Source organism: Ursus maritimus, unplaced genomic scaffold (genome assembly GCF_017311325.1).
Source record: "Ursus maritimus isolate PB19 unplaced genomic scaffold, ASM1731132v1 scaffold_14, whole genome shotgun sequence".
Lineage (NCBI taxonomy): Eukaryota > Metazoa > Chordata > Mammalia > Carnivora > Ursidae > Ursus > Ursus maritimus.
Window position 1 is genome coordinate 37,610,514 of NW_024423786.1, and position 14,119 is coordinate 37,624,632.

At 54.5% G+C, this 14,119-nt stretch overlaps 1 protein-coding gene across 5 annotated transcripts in view; it reads right to left on the reverse strand.

The window, feature by feature from the left end:
- Positions 1-11,455, reverse strand: part of TEX264 (testis expressed 264, ER-phagy receptor) — a 29,972-nt gene extending 18,517 nt beyond the window's left edge. The window contains exons 1-3 of one of the 5 annotated variants that reach the window (XM_040628741.1): positions 11,329-11,455; positions 10,288-10,364; positions 7,751-8,042 (exon numbers count right to left, since the gene is read on the reverse strand). In XM_040628741.1, coding sequence (XP_040484675.1) covers positions 7,751-8,008 — 258 coding nt within the window. In that variant the 5' untranslated portion in view covers positions 8,009-8,042; positions 10,288-10,364; positions 11,329-11,455. Of the gene's footprint in view, positions 1-7,750; positions 8,043-10,287; positions 10,365-10,881; positions 10,937-11,328 lie in introns of those variants that run through there. The other 4 variants (XM_040628743.1, XM_008703722.2, XM_040628744.1 and 1 more) reach the window with 4 other exon arrangements.
- Between the last annotated feature and the right edge of the window lie 2,664 nt (positions 11,456-14,119).

The window sequence follows — 14,119 nt, forward strand, 5'->3', positions numbered from 1 at the left end:
CCCCCCACACACACATCTCCCCCAACATTTTGCTGTACACTCTTGCCTCCTTGACTCTACTTGGCAGCAGTCACTTCACTGGCCTGACACTGCTTCCCGCCAACCCAGGCAGAGGCACTGGGGCCCAGTGCAGTACCATCTCTTGTCTATAGATGGTGCAACTGCTCCACTCACATCCAAGGCTTGAAGTCGGAGGTGCTGGCAAGGCCTCCTGCCGACAGACGGAGGGACAGTGCCTGCTGCAATGCCAGTCACCATGATCCTGACCCTAGCAACTTATGGTGTACAAAAGAAATATTCAATGTAGCTTAGATGGAGAAGTAGATGGAAAGCCACCTGACTGATCATCTCTGGCCCACCTGGGATTAGGTCCCAGGGTCTTTTCTGGGATCATTTCAGCAGCTTTTATGGAGCTCCCAAGCTCAACATCCTCCTTGATCTCCCAATGGCCCTGCAACACCCTAAAAATCACAACACCCGTGACGACCCTGCTTATAACTCTTCCATGGCTCCCAGTTCTTCTCTAGGATGAAAATCTCCAGCCCAGCATGCAACATTGTCTAGAGTGGTCCACAGAATACTACTACCTGAATTTGTCCACACACTCAAGAAACACTCCTTTTTTGCATCCTCAGGTCCCAGTAGGGGTCAGAACCCAGGTGGGCAAGTGTCCACTGAGCATCTGAGTGGTAGAGGGAGGGACAAATCCAGGCTCTGGCCCAGCCCGCCTTGCCAGCCTCCTCTCCCACCACAACCCTGCACACGCCCACACGGAACTATTTGCAGCTCCCCAAACATGCCACGTCCTCCCATGCTTCCTGCCTTTGCGTAAGCTACTTCCTCTGCCTGGAATGTCCTTCTTCACCCTACTCCAGAGTCCCTTCTGCCTGGGAAACTCCTGCCCATCCTTCAACACTCAGCTCAACCCTCCTCCTCAAAGCCTTCTGATGCTCCCTGCCAAGAAGCCCTTCCTCTCTAATCCCAAATTCCCACCCAAAGGAGCAGGACTTGTGCTACACAGTAACTGATGGTCCCTCCGTCTCTCCCCACCACTCCAGGCTTCTAGGCAGAAAGGTCCAGGATCCTGTGCACACATTAAGCTCTTCGGGTATGCTCAGCAACAGCACATGCATGCCTGCACATGCACACACAGGCCCTGCACATGAGCAAACCTCTTCTTCCACTACCTCAAAAGAGGAACTTCCATCACAGGGAAGGGAAGAAGCTAGTGAGACAGGACTCCTGAGATCCTAGAGGTATGTTAGCCTCCAGTGCTCCCTTTCTGCCTGAGCAACCCCTCAATTCCACAAGTGAGGATACCTCCCGCCCCATTCTGCCCTGGCCAGTAGGCTAAAGGGCAGCCTAGGAAGTTACTCAGCAAGCCCACCACCTGCTAAGCAGCCCTGTACCAGCTGGAGCTGCTGGAGTTCAGCAGCTGAACCAGGCACCAGCAAGGAGATGGAACAGGCCATAAGACCAGCTGGGGAGGAGCAAGGCTGGTCAGGAGCAGGGGAAGGCTTCCCTGGGCTCCCTGGAGAGCCCATGCCCACCTCCAGGAGAATGGCCCACTAAGGTCAAGAGCCTAGAAGATAAAGAGAGTGTCCTGATAGCTAGAAATTCCACCCACCTTGATTCAATGCAATGCCTCTATTTGGGCCTGACCCTAGGAGGTCAGCCTGGGCCTCCCAGTTCCATCTGCTTGCTCCCTATATCAGTCATTTCTCTAGGTACCTGTGCCCAGAACAAGAGCTATGAGGTCTCGAGTCCTGGCATGTGAGAAGAGGGCAGTCTGCTTGGAACCTAAAGCTTCTGGGTACAAGCTGGCCCCAATGCTCCTTCCAGAAAGGTCTCATAGTGCCAGGTTGACCCTATTGGTGAGGCCATAGTGAAAAGAGTGTCCCTGCCTGGCTAAGACTTCACTGAGTCTAGAAACTCTACAAGACTGGTACCTTCCAGGATCTAGAAGGAAAAATAGTGTCAGTTGGTCCAGACCAAACCCAGATGGTTGGATTCAGTAGAAATGGCCAGCCCTAGATCCATAACCTGCAACATCTGATGAAGACAGCTGCAATGCCTGCCGATCCCAGGCCCAGCAAGCTGCCTCGACTCCTCCCTGGCCAGCATATCCACTCCCAAACTGCCCAAGATAAGGGGACAAGTAGAGATAGTGCCCTTCACTGGCACTGGTACCCCTGAGGGGGAACAGAGCAGCCGCAGCTATTCATTACTGAACAGTGGGTTCATTTAACCTTTGGGGTGCTGCAGGTCAACACACCAAGCCCCACATGTCCAACTTCCCCAAGCAGGTGGTATCCAAAGGCAAAAGCTGGTCTGGCACTAGTCAGGATATGGGTGACACAGACAGCAGGGCCAGAGGACAGAACCCATATTTCAGGCTGGAGGGGAGGGGAGTTGAGCAGGATGCCAACCTCCAAAGGGGGGTCTGGGGGCTTTCTGGGAACTCTCACTGAGAAGTCTTTCAAGGCCTTCTTTTCACCGCCAAGCATAATCCTAACAACAGCGGGTGCCTGACAAGGTGCTCACTGCCTGCCCCAATCGCTGCCTTCCATATATCAACTCATTCAATCCAAACAACACTGTGCAGTAGGGTACCACCATCAACTCTGCTTCTGAGACCCAGACAGAAAGCTATTCAGAAAGGGCCACACAGCAAGGCACTGTTGGGAATATGGATTCGAACCCAGGCAGACTGGCTGCACCAGAGCTGCACCACAGCACGCAAAGCCACCTGGGAGCCCAAGAACTAGGCCCTGGCTAGGAACGGCCTGCATAACAGAGTGTCCCTGTGCTGTGCCTCCTCTCACAGCCCAGGCAACCTGCAAGAGGCTAGGCCAGAGGCAGGCAAGCAGGGTTCCCAAAAGTACAAAGTCCTAGTGGCACGAGGCCCGGGGGAGGGGGTGCCAAGAGTGCTAAGCATCTACTGGGGGCCAGCTATTGGGCATTATCCTTATTATTTAGTCCCCAGAAAAACAAAACCCCTGAGGTGGGGATTCTCAGAAAGACCAAGTGACTCCCTCAGAGTCACACTTTAGTAAGCAGTGGAGCCTTGATTCAAACCCAGAAAGAGTCTAAAGCCCTCACCTCCCACACCCCAGCCCTCCTCCCTACCAAAGGCAGCTCTGCTGGGAAGAGAGGGCTGTGCCTTTCAAGGGCTGCCCCACACAGTTAACCTGCTATGGAGCAGAAGGCTGGACTCCATCTGGAAGAAAATCATCACACGTAATTGGGGTAGGGAATGGCCTGGGCCCTTGGAAACATCAGCTAGCCCACATTCCCACTGCCCCTGTTGAGGGGTCAACGCTGGGCAATCCTACTCCCTCATTCCTTCCCAGGCTCCATGTGGTCTCAGTGCCTCCAGGGATCACAGGGGGGCCCCATACCCACACACACTAAAGGGGAAGGGGAAGTGTGGCACAGGCCTAAATCAACACTCTTACCAGCCTTAGCCCCTGTAGACTTGGTGGTCCCAGGCTGACTCTCAGTGGACTAGGAGAAAACAGGAACTTCAATACAGTCTAGTTTACTAAAGGCAGAACCCAAGCACCACCAGTTCCCCCATCTGCCCCATACCTGGGGCAAGCACCCCCTCCTAGACCTCAGCCAGGTAAACTGAACCAGCTGCCACGCCCCATGTGCCTCCGCCAGGCTCCCCACAAGGGCAGGCAGACAGGTTGCTTAAGGCCCAAACAGCAGTGGAGGTGGCAGCGGCGGAGGGTGGAGCAGGAGGTGGGGACCAGGACGGTACACAGGACAGATCCATGGGCATGGTGACGGCAGCTGACCCAGAAGGGCCTCTCCACGGGCCAGAGCTGGCCAGGATCAGGTGAGCCACTCAGGGTCTTCCCGGCTCTCCCCCTCCCCCAACACCCCAGGCTCCCAGAGAGACCAGGGCGCAGACCCCACACTGCACCTCGGAAGCAGGGCTGAGGGCAGAGCAATTTTGACTCTTCTCCAGCTTTACAAGAACAGAACTGGATCTGTGTGCATGTGCACATGCGGGTGTGTGTTCAAATGTACACTGTGGGGAGGAGCCTGGCAGAGATCAGTGACTGACTCCAGAACTCACCCCCTTCCCTCGGTACTTAGAAGAGAAAATGGCCGCACTCCAAGAATGCTGGGCTCTGGAGAGGAGAGGAACACCTATGAACCACTACCAGGGTCAGTCCACTTCCTGTCACGTGTTCCCTCATTCCTCATTCCTCCCCCTCCCCCTCCCAAGGCCCTCAGGGATGGAGAATGGAATCCTTTCTCTTGCCCAACAAAAACCAGTTGCCCAGACCCTGAAACTTCTTCCATATAGAACTCCAGGATCTGGAGTTGACTGACATATATATGCTGACCCTCCAGGACACAGAGCTGACGAGATACATATGCTCAAACAGCATCTGACATGAAAGAGTCCACAGCAATCGCCATGATCCTGCCTTGGTGGTGCCCTTTCCTGTGTTGCTCCTGGGCCCACAACCAGACCAAGTGAGGCCTCCCCAGGCCTTTCTCAGAAACCAGCCTCTCCCTATCCAGCTGAGGCCAGGAGCTGAGGCCTAGGAGGGGAGTGGCTAGAGAGCTGTCAGTCCACACCTTATGGGGGAGGGCAACATTGATAGCAGGTGGCCACCTCTCACCTGGTCACTCCCTGCCCCACTCAGAGCCTGAAATAGCCTCACTTCTTCCTACACTCACACAGAAGCAGGTTCTGGTTCCCATTGTGCTCACTGGGAAGGGAGTAGGTGTGGGGATGGGCTACACAACAGCTCAGCCTACCTCCTCTCCCCTCCGTCTGTGAACCAAAATATGCAGGGCCCCATACTGGACGCTGCTTAGGGAGGCAGCCTAGGGAGATGGCTGGGGTTCTTAGCATTCCCCAGGACTGGATGGGGTCTCTCACCCAGGTTCCCCTGATACACCCACACTAAGAGGTCCCGAGGGCTGGGTCCTTTGGTCTTCATGATGCCCCAGTACCCAGCAGTGTGGCACAGATTAGTTGCTCAAACATTTGTTAAATAAAAGCAAAAAGTATGAGTGAACTATGTGAGATTAACACCTCAACTCTAGCTATCTGATCCTCAGTCTTCTCCTCTATCACATCAGCAGTGTGGACCCTGAGGCCCCAGGACCTTACAGACCAGATAGTCTGTGATAGCCATGAGCACCTGCAGTCTGGGGGTCCATGGCTCCCTGAATCCTCTGTGAAAATCCCTGCTAGGCAGAGAATACACTGCCCAGCTCCCAGAGTAGGTGGAGACTAAGCATCCCTGAGCTATCCCAGCTGTCAGGGTATGACCCAGCTCTGAATGGGGACATGAGTATCTTCTGGAGTGACCCAGGACTGAGAGGGACAGCATCAGAGGGACCACTTTGACCTATACATTCATCCTCTGAGCCAGCCAGATGTCCATAACCAGGCTGGGCCTGGATCATGAATGCTCAGCCTAATGCCTCAGTGCACCTAATTAGCATGAACGTCTTGCCACCCTTTTTTGTTGTTGTTAAACAGCTATTGAGGGCCAGGTGGTAGGATGAATGCCTCACCTATGTCACCTAATTTAATTCTTGCCAGACGACATATGAAGCAGATATCTTAACACAGCTCTATAGATGAAGAAACAGAGGCTCAGAGAGATTATGTGATATGCTCAAGATCACACAGCATGGCAGTGATGAAACAGAATCAGAACCCAGGACCACCAACCTTGAGGCTGTATTATTCTCAGGCTGTGCCCCCCTCCCAGACTGGCACCGAAGTCAGGCTGTACCCAATCAACCCTGGACACCCAGCACCCCCCCCCAAGACAGCTATATGGTAGGCTGCCTGGAGGCAGTGGCTGGCCCAGGAGGCCACACGGAGAGCACACCATGCCAAGATTCTTCTATCTCACTCTTCCCTGGATCAGCCTCCAGCACTAATCCTGAGGTACACTGCTGCCTTGGCCCTTTCCTATCCTGGAATTAGCATTACCAACCCAAGAGGCAATGTGCTGCTCTAGGAATGGGACATGCTGATGAGGAATGAGGCAACAGCAAGGACTCTCCTCCTTCCCACCGAGGCCTTGCAGAGGGCTCCAACTGGGCCAGGTGTGGAAGGAGGGGCAGGGACTTTAGAACAGAGCCCTGCAGGAGTGGGGGAGTCAAGCATCTGGTCTAGAAGCTTCCCGAAGCCCAGCTCCTGCCCCATGTCACTTAGGCTCCAGCGCTCTCCACTCCCACTTAGTGCATCTCCCAACCATGTGACCTCAAATCCTCATTGTCTACTAATCCCTCAACCAGGCCATGTCACCCTTCACCTGGGCCTAGCCCAATCTCCTCAGTGACCTCCCTGCCTCATGTTCTCCCCTCTTCCACCTACCATCCATCCAGGTAGCTTCCTAAATCACAGAGGGCAAACTGTGGTGCCCCTTGCCTCCCAACCTGCTGTTCCTCCCACTGCCTGGCCCAGCAAACCTTTTTACCGCTTTTTTTCACCCACCACATGTCCACTGGCCACACTTCCCCTGTCGTCCTATGTCTGCAAGCCTTTACTGTTGTACTTCCCTCAGTCAGGAGGCCCCTCTCAGCAGAGCAAATTTCTACACATGGGAGAAGTCCCAGCTAAAGTCCACCTCCTCTGTGAGCCTCTCAGGCAAACTTGAGGTACCCTCCCCAACCCACAGCTCAAAGCTCTGTAGGCATCAAGTACAGTGCCTATTAGAGACTCATTTGTATGTGCTGACTTGCCAACCACATGAAGCTTTCCGAGGGCAGGGCCAGGTTTGTTCATCTCTGGAGTGTAGGTGTCGAGCAGAACCTGGCATAGAGAGTCAGCGCACCCTTGTTTCTATAAGTGTCCCAGTGAGGCTTGGTAGCAGATGGTGGATAGGCTGTAGGCCTTGCCTACTTGAGCTCCACAGGCAAGGAATCCAGAGCTGGGGATTCCCAGTGGTCTGTCTGCCAAGGCTCAGATCTGAAGGCTGAAGAACTCTCGGTAGAGCTGCCAGCCCATGCGGCTGCGGGCAGTACCATCCCATGCATGGCAAGAGGCCACATTGGTGAGCCCTGACTCACTATAGGCGGTAAGTACAGCCAGACACCCACAGGGTGCCAGTGATGCTGGGCTCATCTCTGACCCCAGCATCCTAGACATTCTGGGCAGCTCAGCTGCCTCCACTTGGCCCCCATGCCCCCCCACCCCACCCCCCTGCCCTCTCCAAACCAGGCAGCTTAACATCCAAAGAAATGCAATATCACTGAGGCAGGGGCCACTGGAATGGCTGAAAAGGTAGGATTCTAAGCCCCATGCCCAGGGCCTGCTCTCTCAACCCTTGAGGAGCTGTAGCCACAATAGGAAAGCTGAGAGGGGGAAGGCACAGAAACAACAAGATATGACTCCAAAGAGAGGGTGGAATCTGAACAGCCCGGCCTTAGAGCACTGGCCTCCAATGGGGATGAAAGAGGGAGGCACAGCAAGAAGCAGGGGACCAAAGCCCTAGCAGAAACTAGGGACACGCAATAGTGTGGCCCCCTGCAGTCAGAAGTCCATGGGTAGCCATGAGCCAAGAACCAGACCTGGGCAAGGAGAAAGGATGCCCGGAGCAGCAGTCCAGGTTAAATCTGGAAGGAGCTCCAAGCTCAGAGAGGAGGTCATGTGTAGGACCAGCTCACGGATTTTCCCACCCCTTCCTCAGAAACTACAACACCCCTGCCCTGTGTCCATCCATGAGGCGGAACCCCAGCCAGGGCATAGAAGGCTCCTTACCATGTGGGGGTTGTCGTAGTAGATGGCGATGGAGCGGAGCTTGGGGGAGACACTGCAGCTCTCGGTGAAAAGCCGCCCAATCTCGCTGTAGGGCCCCATGTGGAACTTGTAGGCCACAGTGACATTGCGGATGGGGGGTGAGCCAGCACTCACCGCCACCCCAGCCAGCAGCCCTGAGTACCCAGCAAAGGCCAGCAGTGTCAGCAGCAGCAGCAGAGTCAGGCCCCCAATCAGGCCTAGGAGCAGCAGGTCAGACATGGCTCTGTGCCCCCGACACTCTGCCCCAAGACAGCTGCAAAAGAGACAGGAGGGAGAGAAGGCTGGTAGCCTGCTCTGACCAATATGCCCACCTGCCCGCCAGCCACTTCTGGCCCAATCTCAGCCCTGCCTTGGGTGCTCTGACCCAGGAGGGGGAGGGGCCAGGGTGTTTACACACAGAGTGACCTAGAAGAGAGCTACAAAGGATGACTGAAGCCACAAGCCTCTTTATTTCTTAATCACAACTGTTGAGGCTCTCAGAACAGCTCTGCCTGTCAGCTGGCAGCCTTGGTCACACCTGGGGAAACTGAGTCATAGAGGAGCACAGGAGTGAGTCAGCCAGGGACATACTTCCAGCCCTGACCAACCTCCCCTAAGATGGGCAAGATCTCAGCCAGCCTTCCTTTTCCCTACACACTGCCACACTGCCTCCTTGGCTTCCCCAAGCCTCATGGACCACTGCCAGGGGGAGGATGGGCAAGCGCCAGGGTCCAATCACTTATTAACAAATAGGGAATCCATAAGGAAAAAAACCCCAGGGGGAAAATGTGCCATAGGAAGAGACTCTCATAGGAAACTCTCCTTTGCTAAGCACATCTGGCCCTTGGAATCTTGCTATCCAGCAAGCTCACCCATCCAGAACCAAGGAAAGATCAGATCAAATCAGCCTGAGCAGCCAGAACAAAGTCCAGCACTGTGCTTCCCAGACTTGAGCCACTGGTGCTAACAAGCTTCATCCTACTTTTCCAGCCCATAGGTTAGAAACTAGGAGGAGGAAGAAAAGTTTGGTAGAAATGGAAACACACCAGGGAGAACAATTACTCCCTGGCCTAAGCAGTTCATCCCATGGGGAAGGGGTGCTGGCCTGGAGGAGTCACAGCTGGGTCCACTTGCTGCCCTATTCTCCCCCCCCCCCAGCATCTCCAGGTGTTCAGAATTATTTTTTGTGGTTTTGATCCTGCTACCCCACCTCCTCCACTAGGTAGTTCACAGAAAGGCATCCTGGTGGGGTGAGGGTCTTTTTTTTCCTTTCTGTGTTTATGTCGTTTATCTGACAATTGTCCCTCCTCCCCACTGGCTTTTCCTCATTCCTCTTTTCTGTATGGTACAAGCAATAAAGACATTCATTTCAAGTAAGAAAAAAAAAAAAAAAGGCAGAGAAGCTATTCAAGAGCGGGCCCAGGAACACAACAGAGGCTGGTGTGTGAGCCACTCAAGGCAGACCGTTCAGCCTTCTATGAAGCATGGGGCCAGAAGCCTAACCCTCTTATACAGAGGGCTTGACCTGAGTTGCCTTGGGGCGGGGGGGTGGTCACAGCACTGAAAAGACTGTTTAAACAGGAAGGGAAACACGTGACCCACTGGAGGAACATTCTCCCCACCAAGTATTTAGAATTAATATTTAAAATTTAAAAGATTTGGGAGTTGAAAGTCAACACTTCAGCCCTATGGAAAACTTACCTCTGTGGAATAATTTGTTCCCTGTGGGTTCTGGGTGTCAAAATTTTTTCCTGAAAAATTGTCTTTGGAGTCAATGTACACATAGTCTTTGCCTCATAAAGAGGCAAACTAAACTCCTACATTTTTGAGATAACAAAATTGAGGTACACCACACTGGTCTTACCCATACGTGTTCCTGTCCCACAGTTGTGCTTTTTTTTGGATGCATTCGCTGTCCTACTCATCTTGCCTCCAGTTAGTTTCATTCCTGTGTTCTTTGGTGATAATGATGATGATAATGATGATGATAAATCTTTCATCGAGTACTTACTATATGCCAGGCACTATCTAAATGTTGAAACACAGCTACTTTATTAATCCTCAAGACAAGGTATGAATTGGGAGATTAAGAGACTTGCTCAAGGTCACAAAGGTACTAAATAGAGCCCTAGACCAAAATGCAGGCAATGGGAACCCACGCTATCTGACTCCAGGCCCCATTTCCATGTTCTCCTTCTTGGTAACCGGGTTTCCAGAGAAGTTCAAGCATCTAATCCATGCTGGGACATCTCTGAACCCAAGGCTCTCAACTGGAAGCTCTCATTCACAGCTAGGTCTCCCAGTTGCCTCCTTCATTTTGACCTACCCTCTCAGCTGCACACACCCCATCCTCCTCAAAGCAACTTAGTCCCCACCTCCCTCTTTCTCTCACCTCCCAAACGACCCAGAAGAGAGGGGAAATGCACCCCAGAGCTTAGGTCTGCACCGGAGGGAGGCGGGGCAAAGTGAATTTCCCCATACTCAAGAGAAAGGGCAGGAGAAAGGCTGGGGAAGCTCACCTGAAAAAGACAGGCTCACTTTTAGCAACTCATGGCATCCAGCGCCGCAGGGACCAAGCGCTCCAAGTGCTCCAGTGCTGGGGGCAGAGAGAAAATCACCACTGAGCTGGGCACCTTGCCTTTTCAGGGAAAGCCCACGAGGGCCTCTACAATAACTCTCTCTTCACATGGTTGCACCTCTACCTCGTCCTCATACCCCTTACGGAAATCAGAAGCCAAACTCGGCCTCATAATGTCAACTCTTACTGGGGCCAGGCTCATGCCCCTGTTCTTGGAGAGCCCTCTTCCTGGAGGGTTCCAGCCACCGCTCCCAGCTCTGAAACAGTCCCTGCCGCTGACATCGGGCGGGCTGTCCCCCTCTGCCCTCGGTTTCTCCTCGGGTCATGCGAGGAGAAACCGAGGCCTCTGGCCCGGTGCCGGAGGGTCTGGGCGGTCTGTCCGGCGCTAGCTTCCTGGAGCTGCTCACTTGCGCCGCGGCAGCGGGCCAGGCCCTTAAACTTCGGTGCCAGCGGGAGCGGAAAGACCGGGGTCCCGAGGAGCCTGCGCGGGAAGGAGGTGCGCCGCCTCCCACTCTGGGCTTCCAGCCCTGCTTACCCGCACCTCGCTTATTTACCCAGCCGCTTTCTTTTCAGCCACAACCTCACCGGGCCTAACACACCTCCGTAACTTAAGAGACGCTAAAGTTTGTAGCCGCCGCTGCGAGGCGCGGCCTCCAGAGGCAGGGGCGGAGTTAAAGTGCGGTTCTTGCCTCAGTTCCCCACCCCCAACCCCCTCTTGGGCTTCACTGCCTCGGGGCGTGCCCTGCACCGGAGGCCGAAGCAGGGGCGACCTGGGGTGGCAAACTGATCCAAGGTCGCGTTCCGGCCCTTGGACCGGGTCAGGGCCAGCTGCGAGCGAGACAAGATGCAAAGAGCGGCCTGCGCCGAGGGGGGGGGGGTTACGGAGGGGACGCGGGGGCCCCTGAGGTCGCGTCCAGGCGGACAGAGGTTCCAGGCCCTCAGAGCGCATGGGGCCGCCCCTCTCCTCCAGCCCGGCCCTCACCTCACCGGCCGCCCGCCGCGGACGCCGATCCGCGCAGGCGGCTCCAGGCTAGGTCGCGGAGCCTGCGCGCGCCCGCCGCGCACGTTCGCTCCGCCCCCTCTCGCGGCGGGACGTGGCCGTGGCCGTGGGCGCGTGCGCGCGGGACCTGGAGGGCGGAGGCGCCCATTTCCACCCCCCGCACACACACTCCGCAGCCGTCAGGGGCGGAGCTCACTGAGCACCTTCCTGCCTCGCACAAACTTACCTGGCCTCAGTCGTGGGAGGCGGAGGGAAGTCAGCCTGGTGCCCCACAGTAGAGCCAGGCTGGGGTCCAAAGAAGCCCTCACCAGAGTGGGGCGTTTGAAGAGGCTTGGGAAGTTCAGCAAAGCAGTAGCAACCTCTGGCATTTATTTGTACCACCCTTCGTCCTGCCACTTTCTCTCACTGAAGCGTCCCAACAGACCTGGGAACCCAGCAAGGCAGAGCCACTTGCCCCCCTTTTACAACTGAGGAAACCGACTCCCAACTTGGACTCAAAGAAGAAGCGAATGGATCCAACCTCTGGAACAGCGCAAATGTCAGTCCTGTCTCCAGCACCCCGCCCCACCCCCAACCAGAGCCCAGGAGTGGTCATTCATCCACCCAACACTTACTGAATACACTACCTGCCAGGATAGTTCTAGGGGCTGGGGATACTGAGTGAGCAAAACTCAGGCTCCGCCTCCTTGCCGCTAACCAGGAACCGCCCCCCTCCAGGCTACTCTCTGAGAGCCCAGGATGTGCTTGGGTGAGGCTGGTCTGCCCTTCTAGCCTAAGGTATTCTAGGTAACTCCCAGATCAAGTGTAAGCTCCTTGAACATAGGTTGAATCTTCAGCTCATTTTTCTGAGGACCTACAAAGTACTCTTCTAGAGCCCCAAAGATCAAACTTTGCCCTCCTGAAAGGCCCAGTCTTGTAGTGGAGGGAGTTGGGGGAGGGGGAAACTATGCTCCTAAGCTTGGATGCAAGACAGGCTCCGCCAGGAACTACGTTGGTGCTCCTGACACGGAGGACTAATATTTGGAAGAGGAATCATCTTAGTGTGGTTTCCACTACTGCACTAGCAAAGGGCAGACTGAGCGCATAGAGGCACTGGCTTCCTTTCCCACTAGTTCACAGTTCCCTTCCACAGACAGGAAAGGATGACCCTCATCCGAAGGGCCAAGCCTATCCTCACCTCTCTGGGCAAACACTGGCAGAAAGAGCAGCTGGTCCCTCACTGGCACTCAGGGCTGGGTTGGCAGGGTCGTGGCAGTTCTGTTTTGCTTATGAACATTAAATACATGATCAAACCCTTTAGGTGCTCCAGGCAAGTGGGCTATACACTTGGAAGCATTTCCAATGAAATAAGGGCTAGTTCATGGTTCAAAGACAAGACAGCTTCTGCCCCCAATGTTTGCCTGGCATTTTTCCTGTTTCTCAGAATCTGAGGAGTTTCTCCCAGGAAACCATTGCATGGAGCTGCCCTTTCCTCATCTTGTCCTCTCTGCTCACTTCCTTTGGGCTGGTTGGGGAATTCCAGGGGCCCACGTCAGAATTCAGGATGTGCCTTAGGAGCTTCACCACCTCTGTTGTGAATGAAGAGTCGGCCTGTGACTGAGGCTACTGGCCATAAACCCCCCTCCTCCCCTTCATCTCAGTTGGCTCCCATCAGAGCAAGCCCACCCCTTGGCAGGGATCTCTGCAAGACCTCGGCTAGCCACCAGGGGGCAGCAGCCAAGACAAGCCTCCAAGGGCAGCGTTCCTGTTCCCTCCTGAAGTAAGTGTAAGCGTACCTGTTCACCCAGCCATCGGCTCTACACACACTGCATTCACAGTCCTCTCTCCCAATAGCATCTATTCTCTCATGAGCCCAGACTTGGCCTTTGTCTCCTCCTGCCTTTCTCCGTCCAAGAAATCCCCACAGAGCCTCTTTAATTCTCCCTCAGTAAACTTCCAGAGACTGTTTCCCTAGGGCTCCTCCCCTTACAGGGACCAAACTCGGAGAGACAAAGGGTAGACTACCCCCACGTTCCCTTACCTCCTCATATTCCAAAGCCTGGTTAGTTCTTCTGTGAGGCAGTGGTTAGACCCACTAACTCACGTGACAGATGGAGAAGACATATGCAGTGTAAAATGGTCTGCAGATCCTGCCACCAGCCATCTGCCACCCACTAAAGGCACTGATGCTACACCCAATCCCCAGCCACCCAGTCTGATTAGGGCTGCCCCAGCAGGACTTGCCATGATTGAGGACTATCTAGCCTTAGGCCACTCTGAGTCAGTTTCACTGTTTCCTCTAGAGCCTGGAAATGTGGTCTTCTTCAGGTGAGCTAAGGCAGAAAAAGCCTGGTGAACCCCACTGCAACAAAGCCTGCCAGCAGTCTGCCCTCTATTCCTACCTCCTGCCCCCGCCCCACGTGGCATCCCAGTGCCCACTATACTCTAAGTTATATCCGTTTCACCACCACCCAGCCAAACAGCTGTTCAGACAATTCCTTGACCAAACACCACTGCCTTCTTGAGTTTAAATTTTATTTTACAAAAAGAGAAATAAAGAAAACTGATAGGCAGTTATACTGACTTACAATTGTTGTTTGCTTTTTTAAAAAAGTGACATGAAACACAAGTAAAAATAAATACGTCATAGAAACAGCCAGTTGCCCAGTCTCTGGGGCAGGAGCACCTGCCCTGCTGAGAGAGGAGGGAAGCCCATGATCACACCAGCAACTGGAGCACCCAGCCACAGATGCTCCTCAAAGCCAGGCGCAGCAGGTCCCAGGCCTCAGGGGGC